Source organism: Cottoperca gobio, chromosome 20, assembly GCF_900634415.1.
Source record: "Cottoperca gobio chromosome 20, fCotGob3.1, whole genome shotgun sequence".
In the NCBI taxonomy this organism is placed as follows: Eukaryota; Metazoa; Chordata; class Actinopteri; order Perciformes; family Bovichtidae; genus Cottoperca; species Cottoperca gobio.
The window spans coordinates 11,475,968-11,498,125 of NC_041374.1; the positions used below are offsets into that span (position 1 = coordinate 11,475,968).

Sequence of the window (22,158 nt, forward strand, 5' to 3'; positions counted from 1 at the left end):
TCTGTGCTTCAAGCTTCAACATGTTGCTGAATGATACTCATCGCATCAGTTAATTTGGTATTTATTGGAAAGAACAAATGAAAATGACAAATGTTTTCTCTTCTCCAATACATTCACAGAATGTCACTAAACACTCCGTCTACTAACATCTCTGCCCCAAACATTCAGAACAGAAACACCCACAGCATCTGCGTCGTTTACGTCCACTTCTCTTGGATTAATAAATTAAAGACAATGATACGCATATAATGCAAAATGCTCATAAGATTAATGGCTATCTGCACTGCCCAGATTGTTATAGACTGTGCTGATGACTATTCAAGTACACCCTTACTGATGTTTTCTGTGCTGGATATTATACAAAATATCATCATCTGTGGATTATATTATGTGACACAGTACAAGACGTTTAAGGAAACATTATGTACATGTACTAAGAAAAAGAAAAGAAAGAACAAAATGTGTATTGCAAATGTATATGCTATTTTGTTTACAGTGCAATCCCCATGCAATACCACATGCAGTTATAAAGGGTGCATGAAGAAGACCATATTGACCATGCATACAGAGCCAGCCCTGACTCGCTGTCCTGAAACATTTGCATGATTTCCAGTGAAATATTAACACATCCTGACACATCCACCCAGAGCTCATCCTGTTCCGAACACACTGCCTGTGATCGAAAGGCTGAAAGACTTTCACACGGTGTGACTGTTGCCAAACTACACTGAGCATCAAACTGACTGCAGCGTGCAGAGAACAGAACAAATCATGGTTGCAAAGTTGGCACTGTTGTATGAAATGAAATCGCTCATGGGTATGAAAATAAAGTCTGTCGGAGCAGTAATGGCTTAAGCACTGGCACAAATACACAAATCTTTGAATTTTTAAACCCATAACAAAACAAAAGCACTAAAAAAAACAACCAGCCCTAACATGCCTCTTTACATTTGAAACTATTACCAAGCCCAAACAATCCCTTTAGACAGACATGGAAAACATTTGTCAGTGTTGTGAGGAGTTGGATATAACAAAATATTCACTGTGCAATCATAAGTTGTTTTAAAAAGGCAACATAATCAAATGCTGAACATAGCAAGGCGTACTTTCAAAACTAGCAATATCTGTTCCACGAAACATTTAACAGAAGCGTTTGATGTACAGCTCATATAAAGAAACAATTACAATGACAATTCAAGTACATTTGTCGTAGATCATTATGAATTACCATCTTTTAATTTGAACAAATTATACATTTGTCTTAAAAACCCTTGAACAGATTAGTTCCTGCGTTCAGTAGAATGATGCTTAAGAAAACAATATAAGGTGAATCTTCACAACTTATCCATATTTTACTTTCCCCTGAAAACTTTTTTATCAATCTGATGAATAACTATGGAATTAAAAATCATGTTTACCGCCGATTGGAAATCATAATGCAACATCAGACAGAAGCTTTTTGTATCACAAGGCTTTAAAACAACTAGGAAAAAAAGATTGTGGACATATACAGAACTATTAGCATCTGAAACATTGATTATTGTCTAGTTTAAATGAAACTGCAGAAACAAAGTCACACAAATTAACTGAAATCATGTACTAATCTAATTTAAAAGCTAAAATGTCCAATTCCTTGATGGTAAACACACGTAGCTGCATGCAGCTTGTTGGCAAATGTTGCCCAGGGCTGAATTTGGACAGTTTGTGCTTGAAAATATCACAAATAAGAAGTGTGAATATTATTATCATTACCAGCCAGATGCAGTGTCAGATCTCTCATCAACCCTCTAAGCAAACACGTACATTTCAAACACTGTTTCTGAATGAGCAGTTTCATCCCCATGCATCGAACAATGTGAAATAAATATAATGACGGCTCCAACAAACAGTGTCAACAACATGTCTTTGTTTATGCGATGTGATATTGCCCAGTCCGTGAAATATCAGCTTGTATTCACATTTAGTCATATGGATTCAAATATCTGATGAAAACTGTTGCCTTAATGTTATTAAGGAAAATGAATGTTCTTGCATTGCTTAATGTCAGCAACACGGCGTTGACATTCAGTGTCCCTTTCAGCATGTCTAAAGTATTCTGTACATTAGTTTCATGTTCATTAAAAACAGTATCTTTCATTGTTTGTATGTTGGAAAATTTGCCTCGATCCCAGCAAGACAAAAATAAATAGACAGCATACAGTGTACTGTTCACCGTTACATTATATATAAACTGTTCAAATGCAACCAAGACGATATCCAAAAAACTCTAAAAAGGCTGGCTTTTTAAATGAACCTCTGAGCTGAATGACAGTGGGTGAGTGATTTACTGATTCAAACATATTCTCTGTGATTGCACTTGATATAATCCCAGATTGTGGCAGTAAAGTCCCTGCAAATTTAGCTCTAGATTTACTGAGGAAAAAGAGACGCTTCTCCTCAACAGACAATGATTGTATGGCACTAACCATCATAGAGGAATCACTCAATGGTTTCCAGGTACCCTCAAGTCTCTGCCTCACCATCAACATTGATTTATATTTCATCATTTATATTCCAGGACTCTGGCAGCTGTAATAATAGAAGAACAAAACATTTAATGTCTTTTATTGAGCATTATGTATGTAAAGAAAGGTAAACATTTTGACAATTTGTGGTTGGGAAAACAATCCATTCTCCCAGGACGAACTCTTTTGTGTTGTGGTAAATTGTTCAAGAGAAAAGTTAATGTCCGTGCACACAGAGTATTGCTAAGAGGTCATCTCATGGTTTAGGGATGTACATCGGTACATCTCAGTGACCGTGTCCGCTTTCCAAAAGAAGATCAGCTTCCCTCATTACATTCAGTCCTGAAATATCACTTGTCCCAGGTGTGACAGTACGTGTCCAAGCGGCTGCTCCCCAATGCACTTTGCATTGCAATTTGTCTCAGTTGCGGTGTTTTCTCACCACAGACACCCTGGTTCCCTTAATCCGTCTTCCCATTCTCCTGAGGTGTGACGGCTTTGCTCCGGCGTGCCGAGCGCAGCACCCTGTAGCAGCCGCGGGCAATCTTGTGCATCCACATGATGTTCATGATGTCCAAGCAGATACTGGAGCCGATCCAGGCTACACGGCCACCCCAGGGCACCAGGTAGAAGGCCTCAGTGCCGTAGACCGCGTACATACGAATGTAGTAGACTGGCATAACGGCGATACGGACCATGAAAAACACTACTGCCATGGCAACACCATTCGCCATGTTGGGCCGGGAGGACTTGGGATAACCGAGCACCTCGAAGAACCAGCTGAAACACAACACATGGTTACGAAAACATGTCCAGCACGATCAAATGATCAAATATGAAAATGTTTCAAACACAAGTAACTTGGTTTGTTATGGGACTGTTGAAGTGTGTTCGCTATGACTGGCTTCATCTGCACACATGTTTTAACAAGGAGTTGCTATAATCTGAGGTACGTACCGCTGGTTCACACATGGTGTAGAAAACTCAGCAAGCAGACGGAAGTTAGCAAAATAAGGCAACATTCCTTCACCCTGGAATAACAAGGGAAGAACAGGAAGACAACGCAACATGAAAGGGACAAAAACAAGACACCGAGTCATTTGGATCAGCAGGTAAGAAGCTCACGTACTGCCTGCTCCTCAGAGTAACTAAGATATGTCTACAATTACAAGGCATCTTCGGACATAACCATATGATATTTCATACTTTTACTGTGTGGGGAACTCAAGTCTAAAATAAGATGAAGTCCTATTTGGTAGATCTAACAAAAGAGCCTTCTCCTTCAGGGCACACAATTAGTCTTTAGCTAAAAATAGACTGGTTTTTAATTTGACTTCCGAATGATTAACTCTTCTCATCTATTGTGAACAGAAACTCATCCTGACTATAAAAAGAACATAAAGAACTGATGATGTGCAAGATACCAGATGAACAGTGAAGGCTTGTTGACACTTGACTTGAAATCAAAAGGGGTCATTCTGTAGGGAGCACGAGCGCTGGTTATCAGATGTCATGTATGAATGTTGACATGGTTCATCCTATTAGGAGTATGACAGTCATAGGATCTGTCCTCTGGAGACCATGAATACCACAGCAAAGCTAAGGGAAATTGAGCCTAGATTCTTTACAAAATAGTGTCAATATACAAAGAAATCACAACAAATCATTCCCTAGGTTGTCAAATTGAATGGAAATCAGGCCGGTAACTGCTTCTAGTGAGACAATGCATGGTTTCGCCTAATATAAGGTGTGTGAATTACCAAAGATATGTTAGGTATACGCCACTTAAAGAATCCCAAAAAGCAAGAGGCAACATGCATAAATGCCCACATAAAGTGAAACATTTATTTATTATGAGGTAATAATCCCAAAGGTATCTTTACATCAAACTATATGCCAACTACTGCTAAATCATATTATGTCTTTTCATCCAGAGAGCATAAAAAACATTGTGTTAAAACCACACAGCACGGCAATTCATCTGAATAACAACTGAGCAAATATCAACACAGTATAGACTTTGATACATATATCGTAGAACCATACATACATTCAGCCAGCCACTATTTGAAGGAGCAATCAGAAGCCATGCAGAGAATAAAGCAATATGTTTAACTGGCAAACATGTCATTGTTTAGAAGATCAGGGCCTGAACTCCACGTTGAGATCATCTTCAGCAGGCTTGTACCGGAGGTCAAAGATGCATTATGGGTGCTTGAGTCCTAATGAAACCAACGATGCCTGTAAACCTGATCAGTGGTTTCTGACCTACACACACAGTATGTCGCCCTCTAGTGACCCTACAAGATAAGTTAACAATGTTCAGCTGCTGCTAAATAGAATGAAGATGATTTTACAACCAAGAGGCTTTCAGGACAACTCATCTTGTCCACCGATGACCTGACCTTCCTTATCAACGTTTGAACATCAAGCACTCAGACTAAAATGGTGTTAAAATTGTGCCATTAGCCAAATAAATTTGAATGTAGCGTTCTGACTGAAAGACTGCGTCATAGAGAAGTGCTGTGATTTGCACTTAAGTTAAGATAGAAATCACAGCATTCAATTTAACGAAAATACTTTAAACTCAAGGTTATTTGGCTAGCTGTGTGGCTCTTACAGCATGTAAAAGGGGACTTACCGTCAGCTGAAACAAAAGCTGTACATTAAAACATACTTACTATGTGACAAAAACAGAGTACGTCTGCATTGCAGTTTTTGTACCATATAATGTGAACTTTCCACCTAGCATGAGGATGCTAGTACCTCTAGGAACTGGTAAGTCCATACTGTGACTGGGCATCATATCTGCTCAGTGCAACACAACAGTAATCGTAGCAGACAAGGCAGGAATAGGGAAGTCCCCTTCTAGATCAAGACCTGCTCTGGGTTTCTAAATGACACACAACCCTTTTGGTAGTTTTTGCATGAGCGGGGATGACACAACCCGACTTGATGTTGGAAGTTTTTGCATGTAGGGTGTGAAGAGGGGCTATTTATGTTAACGTCAGCAGAGGACACGGAGACAGACAGACAGACAGATATATTAGAAGAAGAAAAAATGCCACCACAATTGGAAGTAAATAAGAAGCAACAGTTACAACACTGAGAAAAAAAACATGCATCTAATATTTACACAGCAGTTATTATATTATCTTTTGGATTAAGCTATACTTTGTTAAAACACACACACACACACACACACACACACAATACAGATTATGCTGCAGTAAAATAAATCATACAATTACTTGAACACGGGTTTGAGACATTAGTGACATCAATAATCAAAACAGACCAACTAGCTCATGACATTAAGCTGATTTGAATTTGTTTCCCAACTAAGTAAATTAAATTAGGCCTTAATCTGGCTGTGTGCCCCAATTTGTAAAGAGTAGGTGTAATTTATATTTGACAAGAAAACTTCCACATAAATACACCCAACACATTAACTAATAAGACTCAGACAACATAAGACAACTTTGACTGTGTACAAAACTAAATAAAATGACATCAAGGGTTAACCACTGTTATCGTGGTGTTACCGTAAATGCCTACAGTAATGTGTTTTCAACCGCGGAGCATTCATTCTGTTGTCCCACATGAAGTTCAGATCTAGTCTGAGGAAACACGAGTGTCCAGTAACAGTATGGCCTACTTCGTCTCTTTCCTGATCGTTTCAGATACAGGGGCTTGCTCTGTTTCTCCAAATGAACAGCTGGATTTACAGTCAGATATAACTCAGATTTGTATTCTAACAATGTGACACTGTTTTAATCTGATTGTTGTTTAGACACAGAAATGTGGAAAAGTACATTTCCTCATTAACAATGCAATACACAGAAATATGTGTCACATTAAGGAAGAAAACAAATCTGTAAATCCAGCCAGAGTCCAAACTCTGCAGTGCAGAGTGACTTTGGTGGAAACCAAATGTCCAAAGTGCTTTACTGCTTTTTACCAAGATTTCTTAATTCTTAATTGTTTAACTGTAGGGACTCACACTGTTGCACACTGTTTGTCCTTTTGCATTTTCCTCTATATGGAAAATATAGAGCATGTATTGTCGGGGAACACATTAAATTTGCATGGTATTAGAAAAAGGGCCTGGCTATCTGTTGGTACACTATCATCTCGGGGTCATGAGGACATTATTTGAGTGGCTTTCTCAGTTTTCCCTCATATATATATATATATATAATAAAGATGCAGAACTAGGCTCTGGCACAAAAACAGACAGGCAGAAGCCAGTAATGTAGATAGGCAGGGAAGTAATTAAGAAGGTTTAATAGTGTTGGTTGTCATGCACAGTAACCAGAAAAGGAGCCCTGCCCTGTGTAGAATGCTTCAGAACTGCCAGCATGCACACAGAGGTTACAGTTTAGCGATCAGCTGCGATAAGCTCATAAAACTTCAGCTTACGTCAGATTCACACAACATTTAAAGGGGGTCAGTAAAACAAAAGAGAAAGCACAAAAATTGGAAAGGAAAGGTGAGGGGGAGGGGGGTCATTAGCCAGAACCATCATTGAGCATTCCATGCAAAAAATACCATAGTCATTCATTTCCATAATAAGTATCAACAGATCCTGGCGACCTAGAGGGTATCAGATTGAACCAAGAGTAAACAGCACTGCCCATATATGCCGAGTACACTAAACTCTCTCCATATGAAGATAAGAGCAAACTGTATGAGAGCGCTGCAGCAATAACCAGCGAGGCTCCATTTACGGCACAAAAGAAGTGCGTCAACCATTGCGCAACCAAAACAGGAAAAGGATAGCGCTTTGATCTCCCTGGTAGCTATCAATGTAAGTGTTTGCAGTTATTATCCTCAGTAGAGGAAATGACAGTGGAAGAACCAAAGTTACATATTAGCAAAGATAAATCGGCCTATTTGTAAAAACAACACGGAAAACATATTTGATTTGCATAACTGTTGAATCCTCGTGCAATTACGGGAGCTAGCTAACTTATGCTAGGTCTGAAAAACATGCTTCAAACTGTTACCTCTCATTCAAACTGTTAGTTTTTAAATCCATCATTTCTATGTAGGCTAAAATATACGTGCACATCTTAATAACGTCAAAACTGTGCAGGGAGATGGTGACTCCCGCTGGAGCACACTATGTCTCATGGACGATGACACAACAACTAGTGCGTTACTTTCTGTGTCACTTGGAAAAGAGGTGGACTTTAAATAATAATGTTTCCTCATCTGATGCGTTTGTACAGTTTGGGGTACGTCACCTATTGATCTTGACTTGTACTTAGTTAACCAAACTATATGAGCTGATATGAGCTGGTAAAAGACGCAGCCTGACAGGACACAGCTGTTCACCCTTGGTTGTCTCCTTCCCATCTTGCCTGCATGTTCTGCTATTGGACAATAGGGCACTCACCAGTACATAGTAGTAAGCATACAACGCTGCCAGATGGTGAACTACAAAAAACTTGTCTCCTATCGCCCTCCAATAGTAAAATATAAGCATCAGATCTGGAAAACAGAAGCACAGGGGAAAGACAGTCATTGGTGCAATCAAAACATTTGAAGTACATGCTGATAAAGACCGGACTGTAAACTTTAATTACTTTATTTAAAGATTGCCAATGTATGTTTTATGTCTGACACACACAGCATTACGTTTCTCATATCTTATGTTCTTCTGGTCTCACTTTCACAAACATCACGCAGGTAAACTGCAGGTTTCTCTTACCAGATATGAGGTAGCCTGTTGTGATGCCAACATTAGTCTTCACCAGTGTAGGATCTCCCCTATTGAACAAACACATTCGGGTTGACGGGATGTGTGTGGTTAAATGTTAAAGGTCTCTAATGTGTGTAGGTGTTGAAGATGTCTGACTGAGTTAAAAAGAATTAGAACGCAAATTGTTCTATTGTCACATTATCACTGTATTTGTATTACATGTAAACATTTCAGCAGTGAGGTGGCTGTCACAGCTAAAAATATAAAAAGGAGTTAAAAATCAATCGTTGATAAATACAGAAAGAATAAAAGTATCATACTTGGAGGTAAAAACAAATTGGATATTTCTTAAATGTATATTCATTTAAGTCATGATGTCATGTTTTTATATCAGTTAGAAGACAGATGTGAAGTGTGAGAGCTAGATTCAAAAACATGTGTACTTCGCTAGTTTTCATCAAAGGAAGCATTAAGCTATGACCTTTAGTGACTCCAACCATTCGATAAGTTCCCTCAAGTGTAGGCCTATTATAATGAGAGGCCAACGTTTAAAGCCGACACACTCACGGTTCAAACCATTCCTTACACTTTTTCTCTCTTGTGCTTTTGGTTTTGGAAAGTGTAAAAAAGAGACACCAATCTCCAAAGTCTTTGTATACCTAGAATGCCTCTTACTAGAACCCTATACACCCCGCTTTGACATGTGGACAAGTCCAAGATAAGACTTGATAATCTCACTGGCCATTTGTAAAAAAAAAAAAAAGCTGACACACTGTATAAATAGACCAAAAAGTATGGAAGGTAAAGGCTGAAAACATGCGATTCACAGCCAAACTCTCACCAGACTGGGTCTTCATTGACGGCATCATCAAAGAACAAGATGTAGAGACAGAAGAGTCCCACCAGCAGAGCGTGAAACGTCGACACCGTTCTGAAATTACAACCAAAACACACAACCGTGAGGATCTACTCCCGTCTGACGAGGGCAGTACGGACACACGTCAAAGAGTTATGAGTTTCATAAGCTTGCCAAAGGTACAGTGACTGTTTATCTTTATTCAGGAATAGTGCCTTGGAGCTGATCTGTGGTTTAGAGTGCTACATTTTTAGTACTTACAGTGAATCAACTGATTGCCTGTCACGGCTGCACACAGATTCAGACCAATTAGACTAAGAGATTAAACACCGCTGGAGGGTCAGGCAGAGCAGCACACAGTCCCAGACTCCCAGGCAGTCATTCAGCCCGACAGTTCACAGCAATCAGTCACTAAGACACAAAGACAGCCACACTTACTGCAAGACTGTTTCAAAAGCCTCTGTAAAGTCACGGGCCTCATCAGGGATCCACCTCGTTAGAATTTGCTCATAAACCATGTGACTATTTCAATTTCACAAGTGCTCTCATGAGTAATATACTGAGTATGAGAGAAAAAACGAGTGATTCATGCAAGTTGGACCAGACTGGATCCCTTCAAACACTCGTCCCCACTGGACATCCAACAGCTTTCACTGCTCAGAGTGCTTAAAGATCACAGCAGCCTGTCTGTCTCAGTCAAGACGCAAACACACTCCATCTAGTTGTTGTCGCCAGTATCTGCAATGTTCCCGAAACAAGTTAGCAGATAGACCAGCAACATGACAGCAGATGACACTCGGTTGTTGTTTGATCAAATTGTCAGTTTATCGGTATGAACACATTGTCCCTGAAGTATTCATAATGTCTGTTCTGTGGACTGATTAACTGTGAAGATAAAACTGTGAATTATTGGTTTCGTAAAATGTGATGCAACGTCAACAGGGTCGCACAAAACAACTTTTTTTTTTTAAAGTACAGAAACATAAGGGAAAACAGTTTTGTACGAATAACTTTAGGATTTGTTTTAATGCTATACAATCTGAAAATTCTAAGCATAGTTTTACTCTGTCCCCCTTTTGTTTTTAACCGTGTACATAACTAAGATTCTGACGTTGAGTTGATAAAGAGTGCAAAGTTCCATTGAATGTCACCTTCACCTTGAATCAGTGCAAACACAGCAACACACACAAAATGCATCTGACTAGTGTCACAGGAAATATGTGAGTTGACTGAAACAACCCCCTCTGACCAGCATCTGAACGAGAGCAGTGCCACACTCTCTGCTGGAAATACTCATCGTGATCAAAAGTATGCCGGGTCACCTTGAGTTCCATTCCACCTTCTGCTTGTCACTGAGGCTGAGGATGCCGGGGCTAATGTGTATGGACATCCAGGGGCTGACTTTGTGGAAGAGCCACTGGAAGGTGAAGAAACTGGTCACTGAGATGGTGAGAATAAACTGGCTGAATGGGTCCATGGCCACCCAACCGCTCTGTTGGAGGACGGAGAGAAAGCAGATAGAGATTAGGGAAGGTTTCTTTCATTACAACATTCTGCAATGCATCAGAAAACTCAAACCTGCCAGTCAACTTCAATAAACCAGAAAAGGTGGATTAAACCTCAGAGGCTAAATGTGGGAAATGACCAACTATTAAAGATATTATGACAGAAACTAGGCGTGCATCAGTTGTTTAAATGTGAGGATGAGCCCAGTAACAAAATAGTCAAATCCTATTTTAGTTGTTTTGTGAATTTATATGAAGGTAACTTATTGTGTTAGATGGGTAAATGATATTGTCTCGCATCGATCAAAGATCCCTGAATGGAATAAAATCAAAATCATATCATGAAAGACTTCAAATATTGTGTTATTGTCAAAATAATTGATTTAATATTGTGTTGAAACTTGTGATTTACTCCCCTAACAATGACTTTGCTCCATCCGCTTCTTTATGTCTTTAGAGCCTCTACCTGAAAAATGAATTCAAGCTGCTGTATTACATCCTGGGTCTATGCTACAGAGGAAGTGTGGCTCTTCAGATAGAAGACGAAAGTATCAAGACAAACCGTCTGTGCTGAAAACAATTATTGTGCTTCTAAAACAACCTTCCTTCCCTGGAAGCTCTACAACGAAACTCAGCATGTTTAACGCTGAAAACAAAAAGCTTTCTCTCAACCTTCATCTGATGACGTGTCATTACAAATATTGGAGGGGGGGGGGTGGACAACTTTCCATATCTCATATATTGAAGGCGACGTGAATCCTCGTCCCCGGTAGCGATTACGTGCTTGAATTGTATACACCATTAGTCAGAGCATCACTAAAGCTGCGCCATTATTTGGATTGCATTAATGTAAAGAAGGACATTTTTACAGAAACAAAAATAAATCACCCGACTCCTTTTATTGGTCTAGTATGCGTGTGAATTAATGCAGGTATCAAAGGTTTTGATAAACGTAGGTGCCAGACAGAATACTATGGTAACAATGTACATCAATATAACATGACAATGTTTTTTGGGAAATGCTCACTGTTGATTTTTACAAAAAAGCTTTCTGTTTGACCACACAGCTACACATCAGCATCACATGATCAACATTACATATAGATACTGCACAGCTCTAGTACAGGCCGATAGTTATGGCAGACCGGTATCACAGCTTTGCTTTAAGAGCATCCTACATGAACACGGGTCAGCCATGTGCTGGACATTGAGAGTGGAATAATGGATGATTAGCATGGGATCAATAAAATCCATTTTACATTGATACATAATTTAACTCAGAATCTAGGCTTTGAAGTAACCTGATGTGTAAGAACTCTGTACAAAGTCACCTAAATCTATTTTGTCATATCTATATTCAGATCCAAAGCAAGCGTTGATCAGCTCTGCATGCTCACTGGCTCGTAGCCAGTAAATGTGTCAGTGATCGAGGTCGCACTGCGAGTCAGGACCACTGGACGGTTTTATGGGTGTTGCCTGGAGCTATTTGTATATGGCCTGATTTGAATGTGCAAGCTCTTGATAAGAGGCCAAATCACCTAACGTTTGAGAAATATTTACGTCTCCCAAGCAATAAAACAAAGTATCTCCCAGCAAAGGAATACTAAAACAAATTCACAATGTACTCCCTGGAGCTCTGGCTGTGGTGATTTTAAACCTGCCAAAGAAATGCTCGAGGACAAACAGTGTGTACCTCGCTGAAACGCTTCAGCCAAAAAAAAGTCATCAGGGAACTGAAAGGCCAATTCCACCGAGTGGAATGCATTTGAGCACAAGTACTTTTATGTAGCATGCTGCAAGGCAGAACTACTTTTTGTTATTAAAGGGATACTTCAAGAGTCCATACTGTTATTTTAACTGACTAGATATCTGGATAAGTAAGGCTACCTAGAGCTTTTCTTACAAAGTGCAGAGAGGGGGTTTGAGGTTAACACATGCTTGAGTGCTGCAAGTTCCCATGCAGGACCTTGTTGCCAAGGGTAAATGGTTACAGAGGTCGATTTAAGGATACAGAACGGAAGCAGCCGACACGTCACGGTGAACCAAGCACTACTAGTGTGTAGCATGTTTATACATTACCCCACACAACAAACAGTCAATCTTAATTCAAGATACACCAGTGGGAAATAATAATTAAAAAAGGCAGAAACCTTCAATCAAGACTCACAAAAATCCCGTTTTCCCCTTTGCTCTCACAACATACTGTAGTCATAAGGCACACAAGCAGATGTGGATATGTCAGGCTGAAAATGTATCCGGCTATAACAAGGTGGAAATAATGACTTTAGAGGAATTAACTCCAGACTAAGGAGTGTTATTCAGACATCCACTGATGTATTATTGTCTCACCATTAGGATAATGTGTGGGCCTGCCTTTAAGACAGGCCTTAACATTTCCTGGGAAATGCTGATTAATTCCACTGTATTGGACTGAAATCGGTTTTACTTGTTTTGCCAGCTCCATATCCACGTTAGGTGCGCTGGCGTAAGACGGGTGGGCCTTTTAAAAAAAGACGAAACGATAGCCGCACGAAAATAACTTAGCTATGTGCATCACCAGATCTCCTTTTAGAGATTCTGGGCATTATCGATTGCCCGAAGCAAACATGTTATCATTGAGGTATTCTGGTTGTCTTTGAGCAAGGTATCGAATAGCGCACACAAGGCCACTTCACGCCACATTGCCTGGCCAGCTGCTGTTACTGTAGAATGTGTTCAGGAAAAATAACACTGGCCTGGTCGTGTGTCTGTGTACCAGCCAGCTATATGGCGCGAGGGGAAATATAAGCTCCCCGATGGACCTACCTTATGACTTTCATTCAGATGATCTGCGCCTCACTCTCTCAACTGCTTCTGGTTTTCCAGCGTCGTTTTGCGTAGCCGTGTATGTTGAGTCAAAGCCACAGCCATGTCGAGCCCGCCTCTTGCTCCACACAACACGCTAGCAACTTGTGAGGTATGCGGCTGCGCTGGAGCTCTGTGTCTGAGGCAGCTTTGCGGTGTTTACAGAGGATCCCATCCAACACGAAACGTGCATCATTGCAGAGGTGCGGATCATGCAGCCCGACGCTCGATTACAGAAGCTATGGGGGGCGTTGCTGTGTGAAGTAACTCTCTCTCTCTCTCTCTCTCTCTCTCTCTCTCTCTCTCTCTCTCTCTCTCTCTCTCTCTCTCTCTCTCTCTCTCTCTCTCTCTCTCTCTCCAGCTCTCTTTCTCTCCTCTAAGGCTCAAATTACAGCTGAATTCTTAAAGATATACACAAATATACACACACGCGCATACACATACACACCACCACAGTGATCTGCCCAAGAACACTCACTGTGTCTATTTATAGCCGAGGCTTGTTGAACTGATCCAGGGTAAATCAAACTGCAGCCACTGCTGCTCTTAGTATCAATGAAGGCCTTTAAGTGCAGCCCTTTACTTCCACCATTATATCTTTTACATTAAAGCCAGGGTGGGTAATGTGTTGAAATACTCTTTACATCCTGACAGCAATCAATAAATCATAGGCTCTGACAAAAAAAAAAACTCTGTGTGTCGCAGGTTGTAATTCAATGAGCGGCTATTTTGAAAGACAGTTTCAACTCCCAGTGTCTTATTAAGCCTCTGATGTTATGGTTCCCCTGTCCCTCCTCAGATGTCAGCCATAGTGCAGGGTCGATACACATCACCAAAGGGCAGATGACAGATTAAATGACCAGTGACTGCAATTTTAAATGACATCTCCTATAAATTGAATGAGCAAGGCGAGATGTGCCTGGATCGTAATCAACAGAGCACTCACAATTTGCTCTCTTTCGTTGGTGCATAAATATAAAAAATAACAATAACAATATACAAAATACAGTAGAGATAATGTACAACACAAATACCGCCGGCTGGGCATTACGTTAATGTAACATGTAGAGGAGGGGGGGGAGGGAGAGAGAGAGAGAGAGAGAGAGAGAGAGAGAGAGAGAGAGAGAGAGAGAGAGAGAGAGAGAGACAGTGTCAGTGGGGGTCTCTGCCCTTGTTGATGAGGCGAACTGCAGAGGGGAAGAAACTGTTCATATGTTGTGAGGTTGGTTTGGATTTTTGGACCACAGCCTCCTGCCGGATGGGAGTGACTAAAAAAGTATGTGTCCAGGGTGGGAGCTGCAATCTCACCTGCACGCTTCCGGGTCCTGGAGGTGTACAAACCCTGGAGGGATGGCAGATTACAGTTGATCACCTTCTCCGCAGAGCGAATGACACGCTGCAGTCTGACCTTGTCCCGGTCAGTGGCAGCAGCGTACCAGATGGTGATGGAGGAGGTGAGGATGGACTCGATGATGTCAGTGTAGAAGTGCACCATCATCGTATTTGGCAGGTTGAATTTCCTCAGCTGCCGCAAAAAGTGCATTCTCTCTTTTGGATGAGGGAGGTTATCCATATACAAGTGTACTGCAAAACTGTGGTTGTATCAGTGACGTGCAGTGAGGTTCATGGCTGGGGAGGCACTGCCTCTTTCAGAGTCAGATTTACAAATATATGAACCCAACTGAGTAGCTTAATCACCATTTTCTTGGCAGCATGAACATTGACTACTGGTTATTTTTCATATCTCATATCAGCATTCTTTATACACACACAGGTAAGGTACATCTTTGGCCAACAAAGAACGTTACATTTATAGCGGCTCAGAGAGGTAGGCTACATGTATTGGGCTCACGTGCGCCCTCTTCAGTGCGGACAGAGTACTGTCTGCCTCACCTGGTGTCTTTTCACTGTGGTTTTATGTCACATCAGCAAGACTAAATATGTTACACACATACATTACATACATTAACTGGAATATGGAAAGTCAGGACGCATAATAAAAGTGTCTGTAAACATTATATTGGCGACATACAGAGAGATAGCAACAGGCACGCGCCAAATGCATGCGCTCAACCTAGTTTGCAAGGGATTGCGCAATCCGAGGGGAGGCTCAGCTCTCCTGTATCTGAACAGAGGATACGCAAATTCAGCGATTATGACTATAAAAATGATAAAAAATAATTGGAATCATACAGAAAATGCAGTTATAGCACAGACCTGTGGACAAATATAGGCTCTGCCTCCCCTGACCGCACGTCCCTGGGTTGTATTTGTCCTGTGCATAAAAGAACACATCCCATATGGACACTATACGGCCCAGACAAGTGAAGACAAATAAAAGGAAAGGAGTTACAGGAGTTCCGTGAATGTCTGTGTTCCAGTTTTTCTAAATACATATTTTTGTTTACTGAAACCGCAAAGTAGGATATAATATAGGCTACTAGACAGAACATAAGAGTCCACCCAATCCAGGGGAGAGTAGTAGTAGCCCTCTGTAGTATAACTATTGACTGCAGTACCGATTTCTGCCACACGGCGGTGCTACATCTCCAGGTTACTGCATTTTCCCCATTTTATTGTGGTTTGAGACATTTACATAAATAGGTTATGGTTGCTTTTTCTTTAAGAAAGCATTATTTAGAATTTTTGTTACCACAGAAAGTTGAATGACTCATCAGGTGTACGATTTTGTTGTTTTTGGCAATCTGATCTTGTCAAAGCTGTCATTTCATCCCTGCATTATAGTTTATTTTAGGACTTATTTTGGCAGCATGCTGTCACAGAAAGTTCTTAAAAAGTATGAAAAGGTAAAATATATATATTTTTATTATTCATATGAAATACAAAATTAAGGTACATGCATTGATAATGGCATAAATACAGTAAGGTCAACATAGAAAATTATACAAAAAAAAAGAAAAAACAGGACAATTTAAGTTCATGGAAGCTTCCACTGTAACAGCTCCTTTAGTTGGTGGAAAACAACCACGTGCTTTTCATGTAAAAACTGATCTCATGTTGATCTTATTGTACTGAACAAAGAGAAGTCAAAGCAAAGAAACCACATATACATTATAACACATAAACATGTACTTTGGTCAATTAACAAAAAGCAATGCCAAGAGGCGTGCACTGATCAGTGGACTGAATCATTTAGACATAGTATGGAGTATTAATGATCAATGTGGAATAGTCAGTTAAACCAAAACATTGAATTAGTGGTAAAAGCAATGAAAGCTAGTGGACCAAAGCAGCACAATAATCAGTCAGTTTTGATGACTAAAAGCCTCTGAAGCCTGTACCATAGATTCTTTCTGCCTGACATCAAGAGAAGAGTTTTCTTGCCACAAACAGTTTGGCATTGTATATAGATACATGTAGCTCTTAAAAATAGACATAATATGCATTAAAAAAAAATCACACAAAATATGATAAAAGGCACAAACAGGAGTTTTGAATTGGATGTCTTATTTTAACACTAACTACAACTTAGAAACAACATGTACACATATCATAACTTGTGGCTCAATAGAAGTCATTATTCCTCGGTGCTTATTCAACTAAATCCTTATATTGTGAAATAAGAAGCCTGACGCAAATTATGTTTTAATGGAGCTTAATTTCTGAGCCTGTGATGACACTTTTGTAAACGCCGCACAGTAATCCATTAAAACAAAAGACTGATAATCACTTTTCTAAGTGTTTAATTACACCATCATTGAAAAATTCTATGCGATGGTGTGGCTTTGATTGATTCAACCATGTGAGAATGGCACCTTGGAGCTCCATTAAAAAAAGCTCACAGTAAATATGAGTGTACATAGAGTATGCACCCAAAACAGGCACTTTGATCATATGATGCACGCACGCACATCCATGCACAGTTAAGACCTGAGAATGCTACAGCAATGATCCATGATATTAAATCAAGATGATAAAAGTTGAAAACTAAAATACATTTGCTCAACTGCTTTTACTAAATGAATATGCATTAGTTATGATGTACACAGGTAATTGTCTAAAGATTGATTAAACACATTGCAACATTGAACACCAGTTCTTCCATGAAATGTTAAAATTGTTTTAGGCTTCGTATGGCACTTTGAATTTAGTATTTATAGTTGATGATAAGGATACAATATTAAAAATATTTAGTAAAAAGCTTCTTATGGCTAAAAAGGAGCTGCAGGGTCTGCTCTTCTCTGAAGAAAATGGCTTGTAAAAAGCTCATATAAAACATCTTTTTAAACATGTATGTCCTTAAGACCTTGAGGTACACCTGAACTCACTCCAAGGCACAGTGGTGCACCGCAGATCATTCCAGATGAACTTCATCACGAATGAACCCGATGGCCTAAAAACGTACAAATTATTTTCTGGTATCTGCCGACAATTTCACATGAATGCTCGACATATGATTGTAATCCCTGCCCATCTTGTGAATGAGGTGGACAAAATATCAGGAAATTATCTTCAGTAACTCAAAGCTGCTGTGTCGTCTCTACACAACAGAAACTGTGTTCAGTCTTCAGCATAGATGATGATAATCCATCGTGGAACGTGGAAAAACAAATAGGGCAAGGATAAAGAAAGAAAACGTAGTCTTTAAAGCCACAACGAGTCGTTGCATATCCCGCTCCTTCGCTACACCATGAACTGAGTGTATCCCTCAGCGCCTGTGACGATCACATCCATCCAGATCCTCATGGCCTCAGGAGACGGAGCAACCATGTAGTAGACTCTGTCGTGAGTCTTCACACTGAAGGTCATGGAGGGGGTTGGGCTCTGAAGGTGGTGGGAGGAGCCAGTGAAGGATGAGACGAGAAACGTGGTTGGTGAACGGTGAGTGGGAGACAAAGACAATCATGTTACAAGTTAATTAGAAGACAATAAATCCTACTTTTCAAGAGGAGTCATTTGCACGCATCACCTTTGTAGCAACACACACACATACCTTATGGGCGTTCTTCAAGTGATCATAATACACTTCTTCAATAGCTTGGAAGTAGATGACTCCTTTCAGCTTGGCTTCATGCTTGTCTGCAGAAGACATAACAGTAACTATGACACATACATGTAATGTATTACTATGCGTTTGTGCCTGCGTGGGATTCTTCTGCCCTACCTGAGTAGTAGGAGAGCGTACGTCGGTTGCGGTCAAAGACAAACCAGCGTTTCTTCCAGGTTTTGATTTTGCCTCCCATTTTAATCAAGTAGCCACGGCAGGTCTTTTCAGAGATGGACAAGTGGAAGCACGTGTCCGCGCTGTGGCCCGCAGACTCGATGTGAGCCCGCAGGTCAAAATCGTCTTTTCGCACCGGCAGGTACCGTGTTAGTGGCCGGGCCTGGAGAGACAAGAGTGAATGGGTTCAAGTAATGACAATGATGTATTTATAATTTAGTTTGTCTTTATATAATTCACACAAATCATGCTGGTGTATATCATAGTTTAGAGTAAAGTATAAGATTCCTTCTTTTGCTGCCAACAGTTGACGGTCCAGGCAAGAGAACAAAAGATGATGGATGAAGCTCATACTACCAACTGTAAGCAGACGTGATTGAAAACATTCAAAGAGAGGGAAGTATGCGTGACGCGTATAAATAATATATAAAGCTACAGAAACAAAATCAAATGAGTCGCTGAAAAAGTGACGTCAAGTTCAAAACGATCTTTTGGGCAAAGATTGCGTCAGGACAAAACTTTCTTACTGTTGAAAGAAAGCTTTATTCTTCGCTGGTTGCCATAAGCATCATACAACTTGAGATGTGATTAACAACTCTTTTATGCTCCAGTCTTGTTTTTCGTTCATACCTGTGACCTCTGTTTCTCTCGCAGTTTCACCTCACGGTCTATGAGTTTCTGCCGTCTGCTCGTCTCCTCCTGCAGCCTTCTCTCCAGGTCTTCTCTTCTCTTCCTCTCCTCCTCCAGTGCCTGCTTTCGCACTTCCATCTCTTGCTCCTGACGAATAAGGAAGATTGTGAGTTTTAAAAACGCACAACTCATTTTGGGAATGTATCACACAGACAAATAAAGGGACATTCATCTCTACCATTAACAAACTGTAAAACAGTGACAACAACAGGATGACATTGTGATTTTCTCTCGTAGTGACCTTGTGTTCGATGAGGCGGTTCTTCTCTGCCTGGGCTTCTCTCAGCAGACGCTCCATCTCCTCTAGCTTGGCCATATTGGAAGTACTGGCACTGCAGCACACAAACACATACAACACACATTTTTACACTGAAAATGTAATGAAGCTGCCAATTGAATCAATTAGACACCAGCAGCAAGTGTGACAAACTGGCTCCATTCTGTTTTTTCAGGCGTTACATTTTCTGAGAATCTCCTGGTCAGTGCCACATCAGTGGATGTACAGATTACTGAGACTCTGGTGGAGCATAATCCAAGTTTGAGAAACGACCCTCTCATGTGTGTTAACTCTGATTAATGCAACTACAGAAAGACCTTTAGCATTCCCACAAAAAAGCTACACTCTCCAGAGAATACTCCTGATTATTCACCGTTTATGTACGTGTGCTTCAGCAAACATGAAATACATTATGAAAGGAAGCTGGATGTCAAGGCAATCTAAGGATGCAAGTAAAGCTTCAGGTCTCTCACACTGCAGATGGTCGACACATGACATTCTTGACTGACATCACAGGGAAGGGATTTGTGTATTGTCATGTTAAACAGTGTTTTCCTCTCTCCCTCCCTCTAACCTGCAAAACATACGTTGTCTCTTATCCTGAGCCAGAAGGAAATGGATACCCAGCGTTGATTTGCGATGATGTCACAACATTGTTAAGATGAATGGTCCACATTAGACTCAGTCTAAACAAATCAGGGAGGGAGGGAAAGAAGTGGGGTACCCCAAGTAACCGAAAAGAGAGAAAAAAAAAGATCTGAAGGGAAAAAACAAGAGCAAGTGAAGAAAAGAAAAGAAAAGAAAATGCTTTCCCGCTCTCTCGACATCAGTTTCCAGTTTCATATAAGAATCCCCACAGCTCACACTCTCTCTCTCTCTCTCTCTATATATATATATATATATATATATATATATATATATATATATATATATATATATATATATATATATATATATATATATATATATATATATATATATATATATATATATATATATATATATATATATATATTTCAGCCACAATTTAACTAAATACCACAAATTTACATGCTAGTAAATGTGTTTACTGTTAAACACTTTTGCAGGTTCATTATTATTGACTTACTATAAAAACTACTCACGCAGAGATGAAAAACAAGCCATCCAATGTTAAAAAACTAAGTAAATCGGTAGAGTTAATTAAATCAGCATCTGCATTATGCGTCATATTTTATTTAGTCTCGTTCTTGCATTTAGACTTCTTGATCTAGTTGCAAAAGCTCAAACCTTTCCTCTCTTTCTCCCATCTCCTGGTCATTCTCTTACCTTAATCGATGAGAGGAAATCGCACTCATGGTCATTGTAGACCAGCCCAGTACAAATCTATTAAGTATTTGGATTACTTGAGAAGAACTTTATTTCTCTTGCTCCAACTCTAGCCAGAAAACGAGAGAAATCACTGAAAAGATGACAAAGATTCCAGTTCCATCATAAAACTACGGCACAGATCCAGGTCCAACACGCACGTCTTCCAATCTGATCTAAGCAGGTACAACACAATCCAACTGAAACCATACTGAGGATCACAGAGAGCTTGTTCCAGTAACACTTGCAGAGAGGTCAGTCTGCAAACAGTTTGGGACTGTTCAAAACCTAAGACCATACCATTCAGAGAAACAAGAGGAGGGGAGACAAAAGACAGATGCAACCACTGTAGGAAGGAGCGAAGCAAAGCAAGAACACATGGTTTTAGTCCGGACGGGGGAGTGGACCCCTGAAATGTACCTCCACATTCACACTGGTTTGCTCAGTTGATCTGAACCTGAGGGGGTTGACTGTGAACATGCACAAACACACACACGTTCATGTTTTCCATCTTCCATAACACGACCCTTAAAACACAACATCAAGAGTCCCACTTAACTCATAAAACACACGTTCATGTTTTCCGTCTTCCGTAGTAGGACCCTTAAAACACTAACCAAGAGTCCCACTTAACTCGTAAAACACACACAGTTCTCCACATCTTATTCTCCGAGGAGAGGCCATGACAGCGGACCACTGCCTGGCAGCTCCACACACTTTTTACATTAACTCACTTTCTACTCTCTTTGATGCCCCAACACACAACACCCTTCCTACAGTCAATGGAGGACATTTTTGTGTTTTCAATTTCCAATCCGTCTCTTGGCGCACTTCTACTTTTTCAGTTTCCTCTGAGCGCGTCAGTGAGTAATGTTCATACGTCACGTAGAAATATTCAAGCTGAGCTCATTTGACTCTTTTTGTTTCTCTTCCTTCATAATATCCACAGACATACACATGTGTACACACACACAAAAGACACACTCCTACCTGGAGACATTATCAGGTGAGCAAGCAGAGATGCTGGTTTCAATGGAGTCAGTACTATCCATACTCATTGTGTCAAAGGCCTGGTCGCGGTATCCAAAAGCATCGAGGTAGACGTTGGTCTGGGAAGCTGCTCTGGAGCCGGGCTGAGCTGGAAACACACATAGAAAGAAAACATAAACGACAGCTTCAGTACGGACTAGTTATTTATTCTTATTCTGCACACCTGTGGTATACCTGTCTGTCTCTGCATCTGGGA

General features: G+C 40.3%; 2 protein-coding genes across 7 annotated transcripts in view; both read right to left on the reverse strand.

Moving 5' to 3' along the window:
- Positions 1-44: 44 nt before the first annotated feature.
- Positions 45-13,690, reverse strand: LOC115025364 (transmembrane protein 56-B-like). Of its 2 annotated transcripts, none has more exons than XM_029457540.1 (7): positions 13,378-13,690; positions 10,390-10,559; positions 9,053-9,142; positions 8,221-8,279; positions 7,906-8,000; positions 3,462-3,535; positions 45-3,284 (listed from the first exon to the last, which is right to left on the reverse strand). In XM_029457540.1, the coding sequence occupies exons 2-7, from the start codon at positions 10,542-10,544 to the stop codon at positions 2,966-2,968; spliced, it is 792 nt and encodes a 263-aa protein (XP_029313400.1). In that variant the 5' UTR covers positions 10,545-10,559; positions 13,378-13,690; the 3' UTR covers positions 45-2,965. The 2 variants fall into 2 exon arrangements, with proteins under 2 accessions (XP_029313400.1, XP_029313401.1); XM_029457541.1 differs by lacking the exon at positions 13,378-13,690 and adding an exon at positions 9,329-9,478 and having other exon boundaries at positions 10,390-10,524.
- Positions 13,691-16,218: 2,528 nt separating this feature from the next.
- The window catches only part of phldb2b (pleckstrin homology-like domain, family B, member 2b), a 37,557-nt gene continuing 31,617 nt past the window's right edge, over positions 16,219-22,158 (reverse strand). For all 5 annotated transcript variants that reach the window (XM_029457746.1, XM_029457748.1, XM_029457747.1 and 2 more), the window contains 6 exons: positions 21,903-22,050; positions 19,530-19,620; positions 19,229-19,375; positions 18,542-18,761; positions 18,371-18,456; positions 16,219-18,201 (listed from right to left, as the gene is read on the reverse strand). In XM_029457746.1, the coding sequence (XP_029313606.1) occupies positions 18,061-18,201; positions 18,371-18,456; positions 18,542-18,761; positions 19,229-19,375; positions 19,530-19,620; positions 21,903-22,050 (833 nt within the window). In that variant the 3' untranslated portion in view covers positions 16,219-18,060. The remainder of the gene's footprint in view (positions 18,202-18,370; positions 18,457-18,541; positions 18,762-19,228; positions 19,376-19,529; positions 19,621-21,902; positions 22,051-22,158) is intronic.

Excerpts from the sequence above, each read along its gene's own strand:
- LOC115025364 (XM_029457540.1), bottom strand. The coding sequence starts at position 10,544 with ATGGACCCATTCAGCCAGTTTATTCTCACCATCTCAGTGACCAGTTTC. Across the intron at positions 8,001-8,220 it reads AACAGGCTACCTCATATCTG|ATCTGATGCTTATATTTTAC; the intron begins GTAAGAGAAACC and ends TCTGTTTTCCAG. Across the intron at positions 3,285-3,461 it reads ACACCATGTGTGAACCAGCG|CTGGTTCTTCGAGGTGCTCG; the intron begins GTACGTACCTCA and ends GTTGTGTTTCAG.